The sequence below is a fragment of the Neopsephotus bourkii genome, unplaced genomic scaffold, assembly GCF_033783945.1.
Source record: "Neopsephotus bourkii isolate Nb327-2 ecotype Australia unplaced genomic scaffold, CSIRO-AGI_Nbou_v1 NB_1511, whole genome shotgun sequence".
Lineage (NCBI taxonomy): Eukaryota > Metazoa > Chordata > Aves > Psittaciformes > Psittacidae > Neopsephotus > Neopsephotus bourkii.
Window position 1 is genome coordinate 6,503,666 of NW_026901987.1, and position 25,575 is coordinate 6,529,240.

General features: G+C 42.7%; 1 protein-coding gene across 5 annotated transcripts in view; it reads right to left on the minus strand.

Annotated features, from left to right (window-relative positions):
- Positions 1–25,575, minus strand: part of SIM1 (SIM bHLH transcription factor 1) — a 49,490-nt gene that overhangs the window by 12,393 nt on the left and 11,522 nt on the right. For 3 of the 5 annotated variants that reach the window (XM_061369882.1, XM_061369883.1, XM_061369884.1), the window contains 7 exons: positions 24,793–24,875; positions 23,658–23,747; positions 23,404–23,512; positions 23,230–23,315; positions 21,818–22,017; positions 21,583–21,689; positions 20,482–20,629 (listed from right to left, as the gene is read on the minus strand). In XM_061369882.1, coding sequence (XP_061225866.1) covers positions 20,482–20,629; positions 21,583–21,689; positions 21,818–22,017; positions 23,230–23,315; positions 23,404–23,512; positions 23,658–23,747; positions 24,793–24,875 — 823 coding nt within the window. Of the gene's footprint in view, positions 1–20,481; positions 20,630–21,582; positions 21,690–21,817; positions 22,018–23,229; positions 23,316–23,403; positions 23,513–23,657; positions 23,748–23,831; positions 24,749–24,792; positions 24,876–25,165; positions 25,273–25,575 lie in introns of those variants that run through there. The other 2 variants (XM_061369885.1, XM_061369886.1) reach the window with 2 other exon arrangements.

A 25,575-nucleotide genomic window follows, 5' to 3' on the forward strand; every position in this document is an offset into this window, starting at 1 on the left:
GTGAAGTTCAGTATAAGTTTCTTTAAATTTTATAATGAATACATAAAAGTAAGGAAAACTGGTATTACTCACAATGTCTCACTAAGCATAACGAGAGCATATGCATTGGACTGCACTCCTCTGCACACATCTGCATGTCTGCTGATACCCAGGGGAGTAAGAAATGAGCTCTCCAGCTTTCATGTAGTCATACGGAACCTATTCTGACAATGATTTATTAAAAGAGAGTGAAGCAAAAGTTTCTTCCTGACCTACCTACCTGGAGGAAAAGATGAAGGATTCATGGTTTTTCTCTTCCTTTGTGTTAATCAGCAGAGAAATAAGAGAACAAGGGAAGAATAATGCTTCTCTTATGCAGTCAAGGAGGCAACATATTCATTCACACATTATCCATCTAAACCTTTACTTATCCTTAATGAATTATATTAATAATAAATTGTTCATCCAGCTCTAATGACAATGTCTTGCTCTATAACCACACATATACTGATGTAAGCCATGACAGTATAACACTCCTTAGAAAGAAACTGAACCACAACCTGAGCCTATCACAGCTTAGTAGACCAAAAGGCTTTCAGATAAAAGTCGAGGGCAGAAGGATAAAATTGATAAATCACTGAAATAAGTGAAATAGGATGGCTCTTTGAACAGCCACAGAAACTTGCAGAACAGACAAATTAATTCATGCCAGTTCTACACTATTTTTTTCTCATATGATTTGTCAATGCAGATAATGCATATGTATCCACGTATACATACTGGGTGAAAACAAATCACTGGCATTAGAACTGTGCTGACTACACTGTTTCCAGTCCACAGTAGACAGAGATTGGCCAAGTATAGTTGATGTTTGGTAATGCAAAATTACTTCTTAATGAGATAATTTCTTAAAATTTTGGCTTTAATATATATAGGCTTCTGTTATAATATTTGCATTTCAACTACCCTGCCTTCAGTGAAAGAATCTGAATATAGGGATTCGAATACAGGGATCTGTATATCATTTTCTCATCCATATTTTGAAAACATTAATCTTTTCCGTGCTTACCTTCAGAATTTCCATCCAGACACTTTCACCTGACATGCAAAGCATCTGTCTCCGTGTTGTGGTTTAAGCCGAGCCAGTAACTCAGAACCACACAGCCACTTGCTCACTCCCTACCTTTCTCTTCCCCCTGCTCCCAGAGGCATGGGGAGGAGAATCAAAAGAATGTAACTCCCACAGGTTGAGATAACAACAGTCCAGTGACTAAGGTATAACACAACACCACCACTGCTACCACCAATAATAATAATGATAAGGGAAATAACAAGGGGAGAGAATACAACCACTCACCACCCACTGACCAATACGCAGCCCGAACAAGCAGTGATCTAACTATTCCAGGTAACTGCTCCCAGTTTATATACTGGGCATGACATGCTGGAGTATGGAATACCTCTTTGGCTAGTTTGGGTCAGGTGTCCTTTCTCTGCTTCCTCCCTGCTTCCCCTCCTCCCTGGCAGAGCATGAGACTCAGAAAGTCCTTGGTCAGAGTAAACATTACTGAGCAACAACTAAAAACATCAGTGTTATCAGCGCTGTTCTCAGGCTAAAAGTGAAAAACACAGCACTGCACCAGCTACTAAGAAGGAGAAAAATGACTGCTACTGCTGAACCCAGGACACTTCATGACTGAGTCCTACCAAATTATGTTATACAAAACATCAAAACTGAAGGACGTCAATTAATCTTTATATTTAACTACTATCAGTAGCATGAGATATTATCAATAGTCTTAAAAAAACTATCAGTATCATCCTGATATGCACAGTCCCTCTGACTATTTAATTATAAGCAAATGAAGGTTCATGTGGTCTCCATGTTAGACGCAGAAAATATGTCTCCAGAAATGAAAATTAATCAAAACTAAGTAGATAAGCTGTTTGAAGCCTTAGGCATTTTGCTGGATAACCCATAGATCAGCACTCATGCCATTAGTTTCCCATCTCTGGTGTATGCCACCCTGTAACAGTCTACTGCTTTCTCATGTCAGTGGAAGAGTTTTTAAAAATTGTACAAAACACCACCCCAGTATTGACACCACAGACTGTCACTCCAACACTACTTGTCTGCTGCTATGATTTGTGCAAAGGCCAAGCATTCCCATCTTAGAGATTACACTGTACAATTCTTCTATGTCATGTGTATCCTAAAAAAAACAGGGGAACCAGGCTGCCCAAAACCTTGCATGCCATTATATGTTACTCTTCAAAGTCTTTGGTATCATTAGGGTGAGAAGTCACCCTCCCACACACATTAGAATAAACACCCCAAGCTTTTATTTGCAGACAATTGCTTAGACGGTAACATCATTAAACAAAGGATAAGAAAAAACTATTTGCAATTCTTGCCAATGAATGCCAAGTTTCCCCCCAGGAGAAAAAAATAAAATAAAATACAACTGCACTATCCTTAAAGATGAAACACCTGGACTTTTTTGCATCACTGAGGCATAATTCAATACCATCTTAACCTTAACCTAGCACAGCTACACTTCAGAAGAGCCAAGACAGACACCAGAACACCAAAAGTAACAGGCCAAGATAAATACCAGAAGTTTATTTAGAAAAAAAAAGGGGGGGGGGGGGGCAAAGAAATCACTGTGGTCTCAGTGTCAGATGCATAAGACGTTACACCAAGAAATTAAAACTTTTGAGTAGATCCATATGCACCGTGAAGCAAAGTACTAGAGGAACCAGTGCTCCTAGTGGTACACAAACTACAGATGGAAATTTTGACAACTTCCGGGAGGAATTTATAAAACTTCCACAAACCACAGAACTGTAATCTCCAGATTCCTGTTCTTGGACACCTGAATCCTATACAGTCCCAGCAACACAGTAGTATTGCATCTTGTGTTTTAGACATTAGTCAAAAAAAGGTGGTAAATACAAGCCTCTTCCTCCAAGGTCCTCACCTGCAGGGTACCACAGGGATGCATACAATCTCCATCTATCTACATGGGACTGCTGAGAGAGAGAGTGATACGGCATGTGTTCAATTGCTAACAGTATGTTGCTGACAATCTACTATTTATCTCATTTTCCGATGCAACTATCATCACTATAAAACATCAGAATAACTACAGGAAATTAGCTCTTAAATGAAGAACAGATGAATCAAACTGATTCCAGACAAGACCAAAGTGATGCTTCTTTGCAAAGGGAAACACATAGAAGACCTCCACCTTTTCATGATAGGAAACAGCCATTCTCTCTACAGTTGGGTTGAAATCCTAGGTCTTCTTTGACTCTTCAAAAAACTTGGATGCATATGCTTTTGGCAGCATATGCTTCCAAAATCTTATTATTTCTCCTCTGGCTTTTTCCTCCTCACATATGAAAATCTGACTCGTATGGTCAATGTATCAGGCACCTACAGACTGGATTACCATGCCTCATTGTAAGCAAAAAAAAATCAGAAGGCAAAGCATACAATCTTCTTGCTACAACATGCTGATTCCTATTTTCTTTTCAGAGCTAACTCCCAAAAGCATTTCCCCTTGGTGCCATATCTCTGGATCTTCTAATGCCCATTATAAAGCTTAAGCCTAATTTTGAAAGCACTTATTGATGTACTAGAGCTAGCATCATGAAAAACCAAGGATCAATGTCTGTACCAACTGCACTTCCCTACAATAAAGCACCTGAAAGCTGAGTATAAAGCATTCTTTACTAAAGGGACCTAGATATAGAAAGCAATATAGATGGAGAAGGACAGAGTCTGAAACAGAATATCATTTGGAAGAGGAAGCCAATCTGTTTGCACATGGCTGGGATGCCAGCTGGATCTGCAGCACTTGTGTGGAGAGTTCCCACAATTCAGCTTTAGAAGACACTTTCTGCATACTGCCATTGAGAAAATGTACAGTATGAAATGTTGGCAACCATCTATCTAATGAAAGTTTGAGGGAGATATAATGACTTATTAGCAGATAGACCCAAAAGAAGAACAGTAAGGGAGCACTACAAAACCTGAATTCTCAGCAAACAGAGCTTGCACAAACGTGGCAACTGAGTGTATGGAGATAGCTAACCATGCAACAGAGAAAAATGAGAGGGTGATTATATGGCCTTTTTGAAGGAAAAAAAGATGAGGAAAGGGTGAGTCAGAATTGCTATAAATAATGTTGGAAAGACTGGAATTAGTGGCAGAGCCAATGAGACAGTATGGCCTAACTGTACAGAAAAAATAGGCTTTTTTGTAGTTACGTTTTTTCAAGTAACAGGGTGAAGTTTGGGACTACTTTGACCAAAACCTAAAAACTAAAGTGAAACTAGGCATTAACATTGGAGAACTAAAGGCATAAAGATTTTTGAATATACTGTTTGCCTACTTAAAGACATTATTGTCTATGGAGCAGAAGAGAAATTAAGCCCTGAAAAATGTTTTCAAATAGAAAAAGCAACTAAACAGGATGCATCTAGAGGAAGGAGCATAATAATGACATCCATTAGTAAAGAATGAATATCCAGATTCCACCAAAAGAACTTAAGAACAACCAGATTCCACCAAAAGAGCTTAAGGACAACCAGACTGAAGAATAGAGATCTTACGTAGCTACAGTCATAAGCAGTATAACCTTTAAGACAAGAAGAAACCCATCAAAAAATAAGAAAAAATGCTTAGCCCATGGAAAACTCTGCAAAAACCATGAGAAAGAGCATCTTTTTATGCTAATGCCACAACATGCCAGAAAGGAAGAATAAGCTATACATGCAGTGACTGAGAATATACAGATAACTAACAAAGAGACAGATATCTGCAATGTCTTTAATTCCACCAAAAGACATTAAATTTAGACACCTTAAAGAAGATTCACAGAAATTCAGTTTTCATAGATGGAGTTATGGCATTGAATTAGAAATGTGCTGCAGTTCATTCTCTCCAGCAGCAGTCAAAATTATTAGTATATAACTGGAAATAGGTCTTACTCCTAGGCATCTTTCAATTGATAGTCTGAACAATATTCAGTAATCATAATATCACTGGAAGTCACAACAACTGAAGACTAAAAAGGCATTATATGACCACCTAAACCTGACAAACACTGTAACACGTCATTCCTTACACATATTTAAGTAATTATTGAAGTACGACCTGAAAGTAAAAACATTAGATGAACTTAATGCGGCAGGTTCCTACATCATGGGTACAATCATTCATATGACCGAAGCAAAGTGGAAAGCATTGCTCATGCAAAAGAAAGCAAGGTGTAACTTTACTTGGTTGCACTATTATTTCTATTGAACACATAATACATGTTCAACATTTCCTCTAGTTTTATATTAAAAACATGAAAAGGCTCATATGCACTCTGCATTTCTTTTAGTTAAAAATAAGAAAAATTATATTTGACAGATTTTCTGCCAATCTAACAAAGCACAGAATAGAAACTGTGAAATTAAACTAAAGGTGTAATATCATTAATGTTCAGTCTTTTTGCTGAGTTGTTGGAATTCAGTTATAATCAGCCATGAAGGTAGTAAAAGTCTGGCACTTCCTCATGCATGTCTGACCACAATACTTTTATATATAATTCTTCTTTTAAACAATGCCTGCAACATTTAGCATTTCCACACTCTAGCTCATGCAATGCTAACAGAATGCCGTTCAGCAGATGAATGAAAAGAGAGCAGATTCTGGCTGTTTGTCATCTTCATAGCTTTCTAAATCAGCAGATGGCACAACAAAACAGACAATTTCCTCATCTGCTGTGTTCTCTGTTCGTGTACAATGTGTCTCAGAAAAGTTTACAATGGCCTCAGTCTGCTCATGAGACTTATCAGGAGAAGCAAATGCAATCCCTTTAGCATCTTCCAGAACAGTGAAAATAAGGAGGTTTCACTTAGCTCATACAGGAAGCCAGATTTCAGGACAAAGTGCAAAAAAAGCTGTTGAACCTCACTGTCCATTATGAAACTACATTGACATTTATAGATACTCCCTGCCACAGTTTTCCCATCAGTTATTGGGTTGATGTTAATAATCCTCCTTTCTGAAACTTCTCAAGTGAAGAGTCCCATCTAGGCCTGTTCTACTGCTCACCAAAATAATTAGAAAGACCCTCCAGAAATCTTTCAAGTGGTTGTTTATCATCAGTACACTTAATGGTTAAGCAATGCATCTCCTTGCAGAAGTCTGAGATCTGTATATTGGATCCCTTCATTAAGTTTCAGGCACTCATTTGTAGCCATAAATAGCATAAACAGTGGTAGCTGTTTACATCTTGTTGAGTCAAAGTTTACAACCTCTCCAGCCATGAAATTCACATACATGATATCATGTTTCTGTGTTAGCTTTTAAAGGCAGAGCAATTCAAACCAGAAAGTTTAATTAAATTGTTTGATAAATTTGGGAAAATGGAAGCACAAAGTTACCTATATTGATCATTTAACACAAATATCTGAGGATATCCCCTAGACAACTACTGTCAGAAGTTTTATATTCCCTGATTGGTTTCTCATCTCAGAATGCAGTCATTTAACTGTCAGAGTTAAATAAATTATCCTGGCCTCTAGATAATCATGGTGTGGCAGAGGTTTCAGCAGTCTGAAGGTAGAGTTTGTCATTCTCAACCACATGTCCAGCTACCTCTGGCTCCAAAAAGAACCTTTTGTACACTGTATTTGCCTTTATTTACTAGATTTGCTAGATGAAAATATGTACCAAGGATTTGTACGGTTTGTGGATAAAATACCAAAGATATCCTACACTAACTATATATAAATCTGATTTACCATTTTTAGTTACAGATAGCACTGAAAAAATATTTTAAATAAATAAAATATGATGACCTGAGTTTAATTCTGTAATATTTATTTATACTGGGAGTGCTTTTTGTCAAATGAGAGGTGCCTATGAGCACAACTGGCTAAAAGTCATGTTTGATGTATATTTAGTGCTTGCCAAATTAAATGGAGAAATATATTTGACAGAGTTTATAAATGTTTGCATATGTTAGAATATGCCTCATAACAAGAAATTTGGCTTCGAGAAACATAACCTTCAATGTCTTTTTTTTTTTCCAGTGGCCACCACAAAATTAAGAATACTGTATCTTAAGGCATGTTAAAACTTGCAGAACTCCTTGACTCACATTCATACTATCAACCTTTATTAAGTTATTGTGGTGACTTCTTTGCAATCCTTTGCAGTTTTCCTTTATTTTAAATTCACCTGCACGTTCAGAATAATACTTCTGAATAAACCAAAGGCCTGTTAAATGAGAGTTTAAAAAGTCTCTTTTTTTTCTTCCAACTACTCCCTTTCAACCACTCCATAAATAAATAATTTCTCTTCAGTGCTTCAGCATGTACAGAGCACTCTTTTAGGAATTAATGCCATATAAACATAAGTTCTCACATATCCATGTAAGACAGTTTCCACTTTGCAGAAAGCCATCCTGACAACAGTGAAACATACTGCTGTTATAGAGGTAGGTTTTCCCATCTCAAACTTCTTAAGATTTTTATGGGTTAAAAAATATACCTTTAATACGAGTGACACTTTTAAGACGCTGACCTAGTAGCCAAGTGATCTGGATTCAATTCCAAACCCTCCTGCAGATACTAATGCCACAGGGGACAAATCATGTATCATGAGATTTTAGCAAGCACTTGGCACTTGCCTGAGTTTGCACTTAAGTCAGAAAATGAGACTTTTAGTTTATGTAGGGTCAAACCTACAGACACCGCTGATCACTTATGAGAATCCCTTCCTTAACTTTGCTGAACATTAGCTCTGAAAGGGAGGATAATAATGTGCTTTTGTAGGAAACACTTCTGTGAAACATTGCTGCCTTGCCTATTAAGCTTTTTGTTGGAAGGCACAATCTCCCACTATTAATGCACTACAGCTAATGTTACTAAGCTAACTCTCAGCTGCAACCCCTGAATGCACATCTACTGCAGATAAGAAATACATTTTCTGAGACCACTACTCACATCACTATTGATGCAAAACATGTTTTTATTATTTCAGCATCTCTATGTATTCAACACAAATGCTTTCAAGTATGTCCTATACTATTTATCCTTGATTAAACTTCTTCTAGATAGTTAATCATTAATGATTTCTTTACAGCTGCTGTGCAAACAGTTCATTCATACCTACAACATATCAAATTTCACAGACGTGTTCTTTAATTGGATTCATTTATTTCTAATCTAGTTAAGCCCTCACTACTGTAATGCTTGACTAAATATACATTAAACTCATTTATTTAAACTGCTAAAATAAATTTGAGATGTATTCTATGAATAAAAATACTTAATCAAATACATGTAATACCACTGTTATTGTGTACCTGAGAAGAATTTACTGGAAATAGCACATTAGAGAGGTATATGATATCTGTGGACAAAAGGATTTGAGAGAATGCTGATGATTTTTGGCAGAGATTATAAATTAACAGGCTTTTACATCCTAAGGGTTTCCATAGTGTATTAAGGTATGCAATAAGTAGAATCAAAAGTTGATCCTCATGATTTTCACGCAGGATGTTGGGTGTTTTAAATTTAAAATCCAGACACTTTTCTAGAGCTAAGAGCCTCATGCCAATTCTGTCCCCTCATGGCAAGGAGAAGGGCTAAAACAGCCAAGATACTGTCAAGATTCCACTATTCTATCTTTCATAGGTAACAGTAACTGAAAAGTTGGTACAAAGTTGGATAAAAATACTGTTTCTGGGTGTTCAGAAGCCACAAAAGACACTTACGTAGTTATGGACTCCAAGTCATTTTATCTCTTCTATGGGGTTTAAGTACAGCCTTTAAATTTTTGTTTCAGACTTTTCTACCTAAAACTAGTAGTCGCAAACTCCGTATTGGTGAAGAATCCTGTAATTTATATGTTTCACCACTTACACTGAGAAGTTTCACCAAGAAAGATATATCACATTGCAGAGAAGTCACTGATAACACAGGCTGCCCTGTGTATAAGAAAATGCACATCATTGCATAATTATGCAGTAAACACAGATTATAAAAATGGGAATTAAACCTCATGCCATACACAAACCCCCATGTACTGACACTCCAAGTATTGTATATTCTGACCAACCCATCTGAAAAACTCAAAAAAACTCAGCGGCTCAGAAAGGGAGATGGGCTTAGAACAGCCTCTGTATAAGGAACAATTAAGGAGATTCCTCAGGCTGATAAAAGAGATGTCTGGAAGAACAAGGTCATTAAATTATGAGCAACATGAAGAAAATTAATAGGAAGCAGTTTTTTACTTTTTCTTCTAATGCAAGAAATATGAGCTATGAAAGGAATGAAAAAGTGGTATTTTCACAACACGAGGCTTTTTTAACATACACTTAAGCTCAGCAAAAGCTCATATGCTTTTAAAAAGTAAGCAGATTAACTTGTGGGGGAAAAAAAACCCACAAAACATTGAAAACTAATACAGTCAAAGATCTCATCTCTTTCTAGGAAGACGTTTGAACTTCTTGAAGACTGTGACAAAGTGCTGGGGAAGCATTACTACATTCTTGTTCTATTTTAAAACTCTTTCCAAAGTATTTGCCATAGTTACTATCAGTATGTGTCTGATCTTGTATAGCTGTTCTTATGCTATGCTCTATGTCGCAGTACTTAAGTGATTTCATACTTCAACTCCTTTGAAACTGGGCAGTAAAGAGTAGTTCTAACAACTTTCTATTATTACTTTTAATTCCTTGAACACTGCCAGGGATGGAGCATTCACAACCTCCCTGAGCAACCTATTCCAGTGCCTCACCACCCTAACAGGAAAGAACTTTCTCCTTATATACAATCTAAACTTCCCCTGTTTAAGTTTGAACCTGTTACCCCTTGTCCTATCGCTACAGTCCGTAATGAAGAGTCCATCGCCAGCATCCTTATAGCCCACCTTCAGATACTGGAAGGCTGCTATGAGGTCTCCACGCAGCCTTCTCTACTCCAGGCTGAACAGCCCCAACTTTCTCAGCCTATCTTCATATGGGAGGTGCTCCAGTCCCCTGATCATCCTCGTGGCCCTCCTCTGGACTTGTTCCAACAGTTCCATGTCCTTTTGATGTTGAGGACACCAGAACTGCACACAATACTCCAAGTGAGGTCTCACGAGAGCAGAGTAGAGGGGCAGGATCACCTCCTTCGACCTGCTGGTCACACTCCTTTTGAAGCAGCCCAGGATACAGTTGGCTTTCTGGGCTGCAAGTGCACATTGCAGCCGGCTCATGTTCATTTTCTCATTGACCAGCATCCCCAAGTCCTTCTCCTCAGGGCTGCTCTGAATCTCTTCTCTGCCCAACCTGTAGCTGTGCCTGGGATTGCTCCAACCCAGGTGTAGGACCTTGCACTTGGCATGGTTAAACTTCATGAGGTTGGCATCAGCCCAACTCACAAGCGTGTCAAGGTCCCTCTGGATGGCATTCCTTCCCTGCAGCGCATCAACCGAACCACACAGCTTGGTGTCATCGGCAAACTTGCTGAGGGTGCACTCAATCCCACTGTCCATGTCAGCGACGAAGATGTTGGACAAGATCGGTCCCAGCACCGATCCCTGAGGGACACCTCTTGTTACTGAATTCCATACTCTTTGTGTGCAGCCATCCAGCCAGTTCTTTAGCCACCCAGTGGTCCACCTATCAAATTGATGTCTCTCCAACTTAGAGACAAGGATGTCGTGTGGCACAATGTTGAATACTTTGCACAAGTCCAGGTAGATGACATCAACTGCTTTTCCCCTGTCCATCAGCTCTGTAGCCCCATCATAGAAGGCCACCAAATTGGTCAGGCAGGATTTCCCCTGAGTGAAGCCATGCTGGCTGTCACCAAGCACCTTGTTGCTTTTCATGTGCCTTAGCATGTCTTCCAGCAGAATTTGCTCCAAGATTCTGCCAGGCACAGAGGTGAGACTGACTGGTCTGTAATTCCCTGGGTTATCCATTTTCCCCTTCTTGAAAATTGGGGTTATATTTCCCTTTTTTTCCAGTTGCTGGGAACTTCACCTGACTGCCATGATTTTTCAAATATTTTCTCTTTCATCAGATTAGTTCTTTATTGTCATGAGACTTTCACCATCCTCAGAAGAAACAAGACTTTTCTATGATGAAAGTCCTTCCAATTCACTTGTCCAGAGTTCCTCAGCTTTGACAAAAGCTGGCAAAATGACAGCATTTTGCTCCTGAGGACCATTGTGTGCCATTATCTGCCCACAAAGCAAGTAACTGTCATAGGATGCTTAATAAATACTTTTCAACTGAATCTTGTTCTTTTTGAATCTTAGAGGCAGTAAGGGGAGGAAGGCAGACAAGGACTTGCAAGTGGGTATTGGCATTTGGGGAGAATGGCTTTTTTATTTTTTTTTTTTTTTCTTTTACAAATGAATATACTTGTTTTCTCATTTCATTATTTGTACCTGAGATAGATTGCTTTTTAGCTCCTTCTCACCCACAGCCAAATATCTACTGTATTCAAATCCTGCTCACGTTACTTGCCACTTGAGTCTAAGGCTCTGTTTGTATTGAACTTACCCTTGGTCATCCACCTTTGATAAGATATACAATGTATAAATTGTTCATGTTGATAAAACAGGAGACAAGTAGCAAGAAAAGCCAGGCTATAAGATAACACACAATATTCAGTTTTATACTTTCCTGGTAATCACTAATTCTACCTCCTCAAAGTATATGTTATACATGCTTAGATTTGTTAAGTGGGTTCATTAAATGTTAAAAGTGATACAAGATAACCTACCTGACTACCTTGATCCCCTAAGCCACACAGTAAGTTAAACCACTGTACATTGCATAACTGCTGCTGACCCTATGCTTTCTATCAAATTCAGTAAAAAGATACTTTTCTAATGGTAGTTATTTTTTTTCTGACAATATTCATAATAACAACTTATCATTAACAAACAGTTCCAGAAATGTATGCTCATGTAAAAATCCAGTTTATGAAACCAAAGAGTAAGTGTCCAGTGTGTTGAATGGTTGTAGGTAGCTAAATATTTACTAGGCATATCTAAAATTTCTCGACAAATAAATTAAGCTCATTTAATAAAACACAGTAACATCTAGCTATGTTTTCTTTATACGTTTAAATCTATCATATGACTAGTACCTTTGCCCTCTAGGTCCTTGCTTTTACTAGGGCAGGCAGGGACCTTTTGTGGTTTTAGCTACTCTGTTGTCACTGCTTCACATGCACATTTATCCAGGGTTTCTGAATGCCTAGAAGTATCTCTGACCAGGCTGCTCTGTGTTCCCATATAGGTGACCACAGCATACATGGAGATCAACTCCACTGTCAGACTACAACAGTCCTTGGACCAACACTACAGTTAATTTGCTGCTGAAGTAACTGAAAATTTGATTTGTTTTGTGTCACAAGCCTAGAATATCATAATGTATGAGATTTACTGTGCTTGCAGTGACCAGTTTTGAAACACACAGCAACTCCAGAGTATCACAGCTCAGTGCGCACCTTCTCTCCTATTGCTTTTTTGAACTCACTATATCATAATGGAAGGCCTAATTGCATAACCCATGTCAAGTTACAGAGTTGTAGTCGCACAGACACACAGTTTTCTTTGGACTCAAGCCATGTTCCCACCCCCACTGATGGTTTTCACCAGCTAGAAAGCACTGAGGAGGCTGATCATCTTTCAGAAGATGACATATTTTCTTTAACTCTCCTAACTAGCAACTTAGAATCAACAGAATTATTTTGGGGCACAAGGTGCAGCAGCTTGGCTGTGAGTGGGAAGATGCTATTAAGCTATTTATCCCCAAATCCATCCTTTATTTGAGCAAACAGTCTACCGGGATACGCCTCATGAAGCAGTCATGAGAGATTATTATTTTGTTCTGTGTGCAAAACAGTCTTTGGAAGCAGCAAGAGAAAAATAGCTTGCAATGCCTTTGGGTGGATTTCAGCTCACCGGGGCCTAAGAGAATTTTCTATAGCAACAGCCCAGGCTACTAGCTGCCAAACTTAGTACAGAGATGATCAAAGCTACAGGCTACTTGGGAACAGGCTGCCTTCAGGGCAGACCATTCATGTTTGCTTAATAACTCACAGCAGAAATGTAAGAAAGCTGGATATTGAATGGGTTAAAGGATCTTCCCTCAAGATTGCATCAAATTATGCACACAATGCTAGGGATACAGCCAAACTTTAGTTAGCCAAGCATTTGAGTTTCCATATCTACACTGAAACTTCAGCAGATAATAGCTGTTGTTCTCAACATTGCTACCCCCAAGGTTTATACATAGTGGTTTGTAGCTGGAAAACTACGCCTGTTCTTTATTAGGTCCCAATTCAACACAGTATCAAAAGCGTCCTTCAAGTCATCTCTATTTGGCAAAGCCAAGGAATCTTCTTATTTTTGAACATGTGCCTAAGGGTTTGTTTGGGTTTGTTGTTTTTTTTTTATTTCAAAACTGAATTCACTAGGACATAATCATGCACCGAAAGTTACGTCTAAGCACTTTTAGAGCCTGCCATGTGCTCAAGTGCTAGTAAATCAGGGCTTCTGCAATTTAATTGCACTAAGTGGATGATAACAAAAGACAACAGGAATAAATCGTCTAACTATGCTAAAGATCATGTGATTGACTCCAGACTTCAGCCATCCTCAGCCTTCAGAAGGGTCGAATGCTATATCCTTGTTCACACAGAGTGATGCCTGCCTCCATAAATAGTGTCATCAAAGTGAAAGGGGCTGCCTCTGAAGTAACCTACTGAGTATGAACATGTGTGCTGGAGCCTGGCCCATGCTGTAAAGTACAAAAGAGAGGTGAGGGAAGGAGAATTAGATTTTAAACAGATACTTGCCACTGTTGAATGGACAAAGGAGATTTATTTGTTAACACTTAATTTAGGCCATGTGGAAATGCCACATTTGTGTGTGTACGAATAAAAACTAGCAAGAACATCAGACTGTGGAGGGAAGAGCTTACTTCAGAAGCAGTTTAGTAACTTGTCACACCTGTTGTATCGCATGATAATTACAGTGAAACAACATTGGAATCACAGCGCTACTGAGACGCAGCACAAAGTAACAAAAGCAAACATGCAACCGATTAAGGAAACAGAAGCAGAGCTAGTAAAATTGCAAACCTGCTTAAGGATCATGCTGTTATGAGTAGGAGCCAGTTCTGCATGGAGTTTTGTGCAGAGTATTGAAAGGGTGGCAGCACGCAGAGGAGTACTTTGGTAGCCGTTTAACTGCGTGTCCTGCCTCTTCTGCACAGCCACTAACATAATCCATAAATGACAGAGAAATGTGTAGTAAAACTAGCAGATGCTCTCCTAAATGCCTAGCTTGTCTTCAGCTTTCTGAACTGTCACAGAGCAGTGATCATAACCCTAAACTCCTATGGTCTTTCCAGCTCTGCTGTGCAGCAGGACCACAGGGGCTGATCCCCAAAGGGACTGAAGCACCCAGCTGCTGTAGCGGTGTTCACAAGTCTCATTCATGCCATTCAGAGTGCAGAAGGGCAAAGTAAGGATAAAGTGTGAACAACCTTCCTAGCAGGAACAGCTGTGCTACAGTGTACAGCCCAATGCTTCAATATAGTGAAATCTGTAGTAGTTTACCTTAAACTGTGGCATTTGGGGAGTAAAAGTCCCTGGAGCTGGCCCTGTACCTTTCATCAGTGGAGCAAGGCAAACAGCTGGAGGTAGTAATTGCTTCAGCCATTGCCCCTGCTGAATGTGTCTCAGTCCCAGGCAATCATTTTACAAGATCTGTAACTTTTTAGAGGAGGGAGTTTTTCAAAGTCCGGTAACAGCCAGCACACTGAAGGGGAAAAGGATGAAGTGGAAGGCATTTGAAGTCACTTTTCTTCCTTGAAACCTATTAGAAATCTTGAATTTCATGCTGTGTGAGACTATCAGTATGCTCATATTTAAACTAATGATTGCTTTTGGGTTTGGGTTTGTATCTTTTTCTCCTGTAGACCTGAGCTGCAGTCCTTACTCTAGCAAATAAAACTTTCTTCATATGAGCAGCAACTGTAGACTCCAGCCCACAGTTTTAGTGCCTTAGCCATTACAGTCACCTGGTTTAAATACAAGCATAGAAATTTGGAGTGAATTAAACAAATGGTAGCTAAGAAAGCCCCTACACGAACAAAGAAGAACTGCAGAAACGTATTGTGGACACCTGGAAAAGCCTGTCTCCTATTTGCAAGAAATATATAAACAATGTTCCAGGGAGACAAGCCTGTAATAAAAACTAATGGTGAACAAACAGAATACTGCAGTGAGTAGTTCAAGAGGAATCCTTTTATACTTTTTTTCTTTGAGGCATATGCTTCCCAAGCATTTTAATTTATTAAAACAATTCCTCTATATATTTTCATTGCTGATTAAATCACGTGAAATATGCTTTCCAATCTTAGGAAAAGTACACTGCAAATTGCACAGATAACTTGAAACCCAGCTCTGTGCACAATTAAGCAGTGGCAAAATTCCCATTAATACAGCTAACTATAAAGGAAAAACAGAAGGCAAAATTTAATTGTACTGTTTACAACTACTTAATAAAAAATACATTATCCAGTTTAAGTCTCTAAGCCTTACCTTGAGTATAAAGTGAGGTGGCTAAGCTTACTCATACAACCAGTTCCACTCATAATATGAGAGCAAGATTATTTCTGCAAGTAATAACTTTCCCAGTGTATTCGCTATCCTACATACTCCATCACACACTTCAGAGGTACAAGAGTCCATGTATCTACATGGGACTGAGGAGAGGATTGTGGCAATTCCAAATAGGCCAATTTGAGAGAAACACTTTAGAAAGATAGGCCTATAGGTGTACAAATATAATTTGTGTTTTCTCCGTTGGCTCTGACTTGATGTCCCAGCGATAGACCAAAATGAGAATTTCTATGAAAAGCTATGAAAATTCTTCATTGTAACTATCCAAAAAATATGGGGAGAGCTTTTTCTCCACCTGAAGGACAGACTTCCCTAAAGGCCACTTAATACACCAGGGAAGACTGTTTTTAAGGGTCTGAGACATCATACGTAATGAAAACACATTGCTTATACAGCCATTTAAAATCTGGTCATACACAAAGTTATATAAGTGGTAATAATAAAGATTAAGTGTGCAGATACAATTAACAGTTAATTTATTCTAAATTTCATTTACCACATCATTAAGTAAAACATTTGTCAATATGGCAGTTATTTGAAATAATCTTTCAAATTGCACTCAAATTATGCTTCTAATCAGTCAGTTACATAATGCAATGTGAAGAGGTAACTGGAACTACATCATATACATACTGTGTCATCAGAACAGAGATTAGTTACAATTAGGTAACTAATCCCTGTTATCCGGGTACATTACCACTATTGCTATTCTTTTAAATGCTAAAGGACAAGGAAATATATATAGAAAATCTTCCTTAGCTTCCTCTGGGGACAAATTATTGCAATATTTGCTCATGCTCAAAAAGTGAAAGGATTTGCACAGTGCATTATCCATTTGTTTAAAGGGAGGTTGTTTGCAATCTAAATATAAACTTCAACAGTTGCATTCTCTATCTATTGACTCATACTTTAGACCCCCTTAGTGATAAACATGCACAGCTAATAATCAATGGTAATGCAACCGTGTGTACAGAACAAATAAGAAAAGAAACAAATATTCTTTGTCTGTACTCACATATGCCAAGCAGAATACAAAGAAGATCAAATATGTGCACTTTACAGATGGAGTCCTTAAAGGTCATTTATATTAATTTTTGACAAACTACTATTACACAAAAAATTACCTTTCCTCTTGTTGCTCAAATGCCCTTGTCACCATACCTATTTAGCAGTTTGGTACTTGCACCCCTCAGTGCCTGCTCCTTTGCAAAACATCAAAGCACTCGAGTTCCTCTAAATAGTGAGACAAAAACTCCTCAGCCCACGAGCAAACAAAACCAAAAAAACTCATGGGGCTTTCCCTGAGTGAAGAAGTACTGTGTGAGGGGAGCAGGGACTCAGCAAGTCAAAATCCTGTCCCATATCTTCCAAAGCTTTTGCTATTTTTAGCAGAAGGGACCAACATTTCCTATTTCCAAAGGAATCTTTGGCAGCAGGCTTACTACCTCTCAAGCTCCACCCTACAATCCTGAACACTTGTTTGAACCTCTTTTGCTTTCTCCTCAGCTTCCATACCCCAAAGCTGATGCACAAAGCTTTGCCTTTCTCTTTCATGAGCATCTTTGTTCTCCCCAAGTTTATACTGGGATGCAGCAGGCAAAGCCAGGCCTCTGTCACGAGCTGCATCTGCTCCAGGTGTTGAGTGGAAGATTGGAGGGAACCCACAGCACACACATATATCTCAGCTGTTCCTAGCTTACTGAAATAATCCAGTGTTATCCTTAAGGAACTGCAGGAGCTATAGGAGTTATACCAGAATAAAGTATATTTAACATCTGCAAATCTTGAGTGCTACAAGGCCTTTATTCAGCCCTCCTGGAGTGGAGTCTATCTCATACCAGAGGAAAACAGCAAATCCACATAACCTCTCATTGTCCCCTGTATTTTCACCACCTACCTTCCACATTTGAGTTCTAACTCTGAATAGCTCAATTAATGAAGTTCAGCACCCCCCCACCTGACTCTCCCACCTTCCCCAGGAGCTCCCCTCTGCCCCAGATAATCCACCTCTGAAATTGGTAGCTTCTCACTTTTTTAAAAGTTGGCCCTTTCTCTGCTTACAGCCCCCAGCATACGGCAGGACCTGTTCTTCTCATTCGTTTTTACAAAATACAGGCTAGAATAATAATAACAATATAGTTGACTCTACATCCATCCCCTAAACCCAGGGCAGTCACTTCAGCAGCAGCAGAAGCACGTAGGACTCTGCAGCACTCTGGGAAGAGCCGGGCAGGCTTGATGAGACGCCGAGGACCTGAGTGTCCCAAAACTCGACTTGAATGCGCTGGCGGTCCCTGCATTGCAGCAGCCAGCAGCACATGACAGTTGCTGCAGCCAGTGATGGACCTCTCAGCGTTTAGTATCCTCACGTTTAGCCAGCCTGGCTCCCTCCCTACTCTCCTGCCGTCCTCCTAACTCGAGGCAATTACTCGAAGAGCGCAAGGGGAGCCTTACACCGAGATGTAATGAAGGCGTGCCGCAGTGTAACTACATTATCCAGGGGAAATCTTGAAAGAACAACTACAGTCCTACGTGTCTGCCCGGCTGAAACCAGGTTTAAATTAACCTGCTTCTTAAAATCCATACATATGCACCAAAATACAAAGATGCTGCCTCCAGCGAAAAATCCGCTGAGACGGAGGAATCGCGCTGCTGTAGTACGGCTCCTGCCCCGTTCTGGGCGGAAGGGGGGAGAGACACACACACACACACACACACACACACACACACACACACACACACACACACACACACACACACACACCCCGGGGCCAGCTCCCAGGCTGCGGGGATTAAATCCCGCCGGCGTGTGGAGCGCGGCGCACCTGAGCTGTGCATGGCTGCGGGGGGAGAATGGGTCACTGGCAGCCACCCCGGCTGGGGTATCGCGGTGATGGCCGCGCACTGATGCGCGGGCAGGGACGGGGTAGGAATGCACAGGGTGCCACCGTCCCGCTGCTGGAAAACAGCTCCGGGGGGGGGTTGTCTGTCCGGCCCCATGGGATACGTGTGCTCCCTGCCTGCTGTGGCGGGCCGTGGTGGTCACCCCGGCCAGCCGGGGACAGATCGAGCCGGATCCCCGACCGACTTTAAGCAGATCCGATGGGATGTTTCGTTTCCATTCTGGTCATTTGAGGTAGGGATCATGATTGATGTTAACGCTTTGGGGATTAAAGGAGAGGGAAACGACCGATAATCTCAGGTGCTCACAGAAAAGCAGGTAGCTTTTCTTGTGCAAAACCCCTCTAACGTGCTAGTTGCCTTTGGGTTCCTTGTTTCCCACACAGACCTCTGTCTTTGCAGTTTCCCGTTCACCTAAGACAAGTGCTTTGGGCTTCACTGAACAGTATAAACAGAGAAAAATAGAGAGGGGCTGGTAGAGCGGAAATGGACATACAGCTGAAGCAGAGGTAATGATGCCTCTCCTCTGCCCATCTGCGTATTTGCTGGGTGAATGCTGGAGTGTTACGACGACGCCCTCAGCATCCCTTTTTAAAGTAAATTAAAGGTATTTTCTTTAAAGGGGAAATCTCTGTTTACTCCCTACACTAGAGTGCTGACCCAAACGTATGCTTCCTTATGCAGGTGCAATAACCTCTGCCCACTCATCTGAGAGCACGATGCCCCTACGCACCAAAGTGATTACGTCGGAGCAATGCAGACCTCTTCCCGCCCTACCAGCTGCGCCTGCACACATGCCCGGAGCCGGGCCACCTCAGCTTGGGAAGCACATCCTGAACTGGGCTTCCAAATCACTCGCCACCTGCGCAAGCATGAAACCAGCTACGGTAAAATAGTGATGCTGCCATCCTGCAGTTTTAGGGGAGGTGGGGGTTGTGCCTCACAGACATCTCCCACATCTGCATCTGCCCGGAGACCTAAAAACAGCGGAGCAGAGGAATACTCAGCCCCGAGGACCAACGAAGCAATGCCGCCCTGATTAGCCCTACGATCCCAAGAAAGTGCCAGTGCTGCTGCCCGCCGCTACTGCCGAGTCATAAGGAAATGCAAACAGTTCTAACGAACTTCCCTCCTTCACTGGGCCCCTGCATTTCAGTTAAAGCACACCGTAGCAATCCCCCAGTAGAAGAACACAAGGAGATGCGTTGGGGTACACGTTATCTCAGCAGTCACTCTCATTAAAAAAAAAAGGAAAAAAAATTAAAAATAAAAAAAAAGTATTTTATGTTTTAAAAAGTTTAACTGACCTTTCTGGTCACCAACTTTCTTTGTGGTTCACTAAAAGGATCGCTCTCCAAGAACAAAAAAGAAATCTCGGAGCTTTGATAGAGACTCTGGATGAAATTAAGAACTTCAAACCCCAGATTTTTGAAAAGAAAAACAGATGTCCTGTTTGTTGAGTATAAATAACTCCGTACGTGGAAAACCTCTTTTTCTTTTTTTCTTTTTTCTTCTTTTTTTTTTTTTTTTTTACGCTGCATTAAATTTTATTTAATGCTGAGTGCATTTAAACAGTAAGAAAAAAAATTAAAGGGAGGCGGGAAAGGAGCAAAATATGTGGGTGACAAACCTCTAAATCTTTTCCCCCTCTCGAAAGAAACAGACAGATGGGAAACCCTTCATGTAGATGAAAGTGCTCAATGTGTTTCCTAGCAGACCTGGTCAGTGCTGCAGCCAGGGGCTCAGCAGCCATGACAGGGGAACGGAGAGAGGGGGGCGGTGGCGGCGGCAGCTGCGGCCGCCGGGACCGGGCACAGACAGATGCCCGGCGCTCGGCTCCGCTCGGCCTCTTGCTGCTCCGCGCACCTTGTAGCGACCAGCAGGCTGACTTACGTGAGGACGTAGTTGACGCTGACGATGCAGTGCGGGCGGGAGGAGCGGCTGTTGTGCACGATGGTGGCGTAGCTCTGCACCCACACCCAGCCGCCGTGCTTGGCCAAGAAGCGGTAGTACTTGGTGGTCACTTGCCCTTTCACCAGCACTGCGGGAACACAGACGGAAGAGCCTCAGCTCCTCTGTTTCCGTCGCCCCTGGGAAGGGGGTACAGACACACCCCAGCCCCAGACCCTCCTGGGCGACTAGACGGGGTAGGAATCCCCTTAGCATCACGTGGGGAAGCTGCGTGGACCGACCTCCCCATGAACAACAGTGGTGGAGACCCCCCGGGCAGGGCTGATCTCTGTCCCTGTAGGCAGGGCCATTCGTGATCAGAGGCTGTTCGGGGAGACTGGTGGGGCATCGTGAGCACACCAGGGGAGGTGGTGTGTGGGTGAATGCCCTCCACCATCCCCAACACAGACATCTCATCATCGAGATTTAATTCTATAAATCTGGCTTTGGGGTTTATCTCTTCTAGTTACTTTCTCTGCAGGGAAACTTACCGGAAATTAATACCTTTTTATTCATCTATCCATGTATTAATGTCATCATTATATCAAAAATATAATAAAGAACAGCTCTCCGAACCGGGCTCACTACAGCAGTCAAAATTAAATGCACAGATAAGATTTGTGAGATCTGATGGAAGTGGAACAAAAGTATTTGAATTTCACTGGCATGGCTTTTTGGAGCAAGAAAAAAGGGTTTTTCCTAACAGGAATTTGAAGTGAACAGAGAGCCTAAGGTTTGTGCAGGGGACTTCTTGTCCTACAACCGGGAGCTCAGGAGGCAAAAACAGCCTTTCATTGCCGATCCCCTTCATCTCTCTCCTGCTTCCAGCTCGGTGCTCAGTCTCTAACGACTTGTTTCATTAAAACCTGTTTTATGGTTACATATTATATATTATACATTATATATTATATACATATTACATATGTTTATTTATCCTCCCCTTCAGTAAGATGGTTTTCCCCGTTCCGACCTAGCAAGCCCAAAGTCCACCTGCTGAGGGAGGGGGTGAAGGGCAGATTGCCTACAAGATCGTCATCTCCTTACGCAAGTGATGTGCGCAGCGCAGGTGGAAGGTGTCACAGCCATGGACGTGGTGGTAAAGGGTCTTCTCTATCAAGTCCTGGGGCTCATAACCCGTTAGCTCAGCTACCCTGCAAGAGACACAGGCAGCACATAACACCAAAGACTGAATGATGATAGCAGTGGGACATGAGAGGAGGCCTGGGGGGGAGAAAGGGAGGGAATAGGGGAATGGACTTGGAAATAACCCCAGCTCTACCTGGAATCTAAGAATATGAGCTTCATGTCTAGGCTGGCCCGAAACATGAACATATTGCTATGGAGCTTGATCTCCGTCACGGCGCTGGGCGGCAGCGAGTGGCCCACGGCAACCAAGCCAACGTTTTGGTAGCAGCCGTCGAAGGGGGACATGTCCAGGCTGTACTGGCGGATCTTCAGGTACCCACTGCAGTGAATGACCTGCCGGAGACATAGGAAGGCTCGGGAGCTGCCTGGCAGGGCAGGAGGGGCTGTGACAGGAGTACCCCGTCGCCCACTCCCACCTCACCCTTCTCGGGGAGGACCCGGACGGATCCCCCCGTCACCCCGGCTGGTGCCGGTGCCGCCGCCGGGTGTCCTGGAGCCACTGCCCCTGCCACCACTCCAGCAAAGCGGCACTGTCTGCGGCCTTTCTTCTGTTCCTTTTGCGTTGGAATTGGGTTTTTTTCCATGCGAGATTTCAGCACTTATCTAAGGCCCATTAAAGTCAATGAGTTGGGGTTTTTTTTCTTTTTTTTTTTTTTTTTTTTTTTTCTCCACTGACTTAAGCGGTTTTTGGACCACCTCCTAACTACGCTTTTGTTGTTATTCTAAAAAGGAAAGACGCGGAAGTGCCAAGCCAGTTACAACTTTGTAATGAAGAGTGTATGCTTGTGAGAGAGTTTACATGTGTGCTTATGTCACATGTGCAAGATATGTTTATTATATAGATCGAGCAGACATGATCCTTAGCCAGGATGTATCTTTGAACGTAGATTTAGGTATGTCTCCTAAATGTATCCTTGCAGATGACTTCTGTGTATTTCTACCCTTACTCCTCTATTATTAGAATGTTTCTTCCCAAGAATAAGCTCAACAGATGTTCTTGTTCTGCGGCACGACACAGGACAGCATCTCCGTGGTCTGTAGGTACCCACCACTCTTCAGCGCCGTGCAGCTGACACGACAGATGGGAGAAGGTGGGAGAGCAGGGGCTGTCCTCGTCCAGGAGCCCTGAGCAGAACCACCTGGACAAATCCCTTAACCTGGAGAGCCGGCCCTGAAGCTGACGAGTCACCCAGTAAAGAGATAAATTAACCCAGCACTCCCATGTTGCCACCTGACAGCCTCCGCAGACACCTCGAGACAGTCAGTGCTTGTGCGAGGTTCAGTACAGAAAGCAAAATAAAACAACAACAACAAAATTAAGACCCACGGGGAGCTCGGGTTTGTGGTTTGAGTTCTTTAACCTGGAACTCTCAGAGAAATTCTGGCTCTGAACCACATGAAAGAGCAACGGGCTGGGAGAGCCCCGCGGGCAGAGGGCTCGCCCTACGCCTGTCCCTGTTTCCACCGCCCTCCCCAAGTGCTCGGCGCTGCGGGAGCAGGGGGCCAGGAAGGCTTGGGGGGAGGCTCCTGGCCGTGGACACGCACCTTGTAGCCCCCGCAGGTCAATCCCGCGTTCCTCTTGGCCAGGACGCACTTCATCCTCAGGAAAAAGGACCTCTCGATCTCGTACTCTGGGGGGGGGGGAAAGCAGAGGCGGGGTGAGGTGCTGGCTTTCCGCTGCCGCGCAGGCCACGCGGAGCGGGGGGCTGGATACTTTACCCTGCACAAAGTGCGAGTGGTAAGGCTGGTGGGCCGTGAGCACCGCCGTCATCTCGTCGTGGTCGGCCGGGTGGATGTACTCATAAATGCTATTGCCGGTCAGCTCTACCTGTGAGAAAGGAGGAGGAGAGAACGGGGTTCATTGCCGGCACCGACCATGCTTCCCGCACGCACCTCCCCGGCAGAGGGGATGGAGGCAAACCACACGACAAGCAGGCACGGGGGCTAGTGCTCCCCCCACCCCCACCCCGTACCTGCGACAAGCCCAGATGCACAGAGGCAGTCTCCGAGATGTACATGATCTTGCCATCCGGAGCCACGACAAATATAAAACCGTCCAACGTCTGCAGAACAGGGTTGAGGGATTGGAAGTATAAATATATCAACAGATTGACCCACCCACGAAAACAGACAAATCCATGAAGTACCTGTCCCTCTGATTTGTTTTAGCAAATAAGCATCTCTTTTCAGGCTGTGATGATTCAGAATGTCGGGAGGAAATGGGCAAGTCCTGGCCAGGTATCCCTCTAAAATTCCTGGAGTCCCGTGATACAACCCACTTCTCAGAGAGGTCGAGCTCAAAAGTAATGCAGGGTGCCTGGGAAACATCTAAGAACAGGTCCCAGCTACACGATAATTGATACGTCAGTCCCAGAAATCCTGAATACTTCTATTCCATTTCAAATGTCACTGGGGGTTTAGCGCTTGGGTGTTTGCTAAGGAGACTTTAAGAGAGCGAGGAGGATACAAAATTCTTCACAGTGTAAATAAGGGAAGAGACAGTGTATCAGGCACGTTTCAGAGGCTATAGATGGGACACGGGGGTGTGCCGAGGGCAGAATAGGACCCCAAAAGGCCACACAACCCTGCCAAAAATGCGTGGTGATGGTCACCTCTAATATTTCTTAGTATATCAGATGGCAGCGAGTTTTTAGATGTGTCTTACCTGGTTTGTGCGTATGCTCATTTCTGTGCCGGCTGAGCCCTTCTGCCCAGGTCAGCCTCCCCCAGCCTGTCTCTAGAGCCTCTCCCTGTCTCTACACCACCTTGTCAGCACATTGTCAGGACTTGTCACCTCGTTAATCATGTGGGGAAAAGTTATCATGCTCCTGTATCCTGGCACACCTGGACACACTGGGAATCCCCCACTACAGACACTGTGTGGGACGCTGTTGGGGCAAAGGACCCGGAGGAACCAAACCACAGCCCAACTAAAAGAAAGGCACGACATTCAGTTTCCCCCCCCTCCCGTGTCGTCCCCCTTTCCCCTCCCCCTTCTATTAAACACCTGAACAGTTAAAAATTAGTCAAGGTGGCAATTAAAACTCAGAAGAGGGAATGATTTCTTTAACCATTAATACCGCATGGCTGTCGTTTCCAGACCAGTACCTGCAAAAGATGGGATCCCAGTTCCCGTCCAACATTATCAAGTGGGCTGGGTCGGCTAGAGTGGCCCCAGGCTTCTCCAAGTCCTGTTTATTTAAGACACACACACACAAAAGGTAAGGTGAGGAAATCAAAAATTGCCTACTGTTTGCCAGCTAGAGAGGAACTTCCCCTCCCCCCAGATTTTTGCTTGTATTCCCTCTAAAACATGCACACACGTAATCGTTGGAAACCTAGATATCATTCTGTTGCACAGAGAACCCTCTTGTGTGGGTTTTTGGTATGTTTGTTGTTTTTTTTTTTAAGACCTAACCCTCGTGAGAGAAAAATACCAAAATGCCTATTTTGAGTTAACGGTGAAGTTCCTTCCTGAGACCTTAGTGGAACAACGTGCCAGATAAAAGGGCTTTTAGTGCAGCCTTCGGCTGCTGGGAACCGGCTCCCTGCACTTCAGGGGAAGAGCTTTCCTCCTGGATAGGTCACCGATCCTGGACAACACTGAGGACTATTTAAAACGAAAGAGAGGTGTGCGGGGAGAAGACGTTCGAGACAATGATGCTGTTAATGTGGCACGGTGGTGTCTGGAAAAGGAAAGCTCTCGATGCCGGGCACGGCAGCCATGGGGACCAGTCCTGTGGCAGCCGGGGAGACCGCGGGGGCAGGAATCACTGGAGTAGGCAGAGCCTAGCCACAGCCTGTCCGGTAATTAGCCAGCAGATTATGAACGGGGCGGACTAAGGATGGGCTGAGACCCCCTGCTCGCCAGACATCACTTTCCAGTTTGGT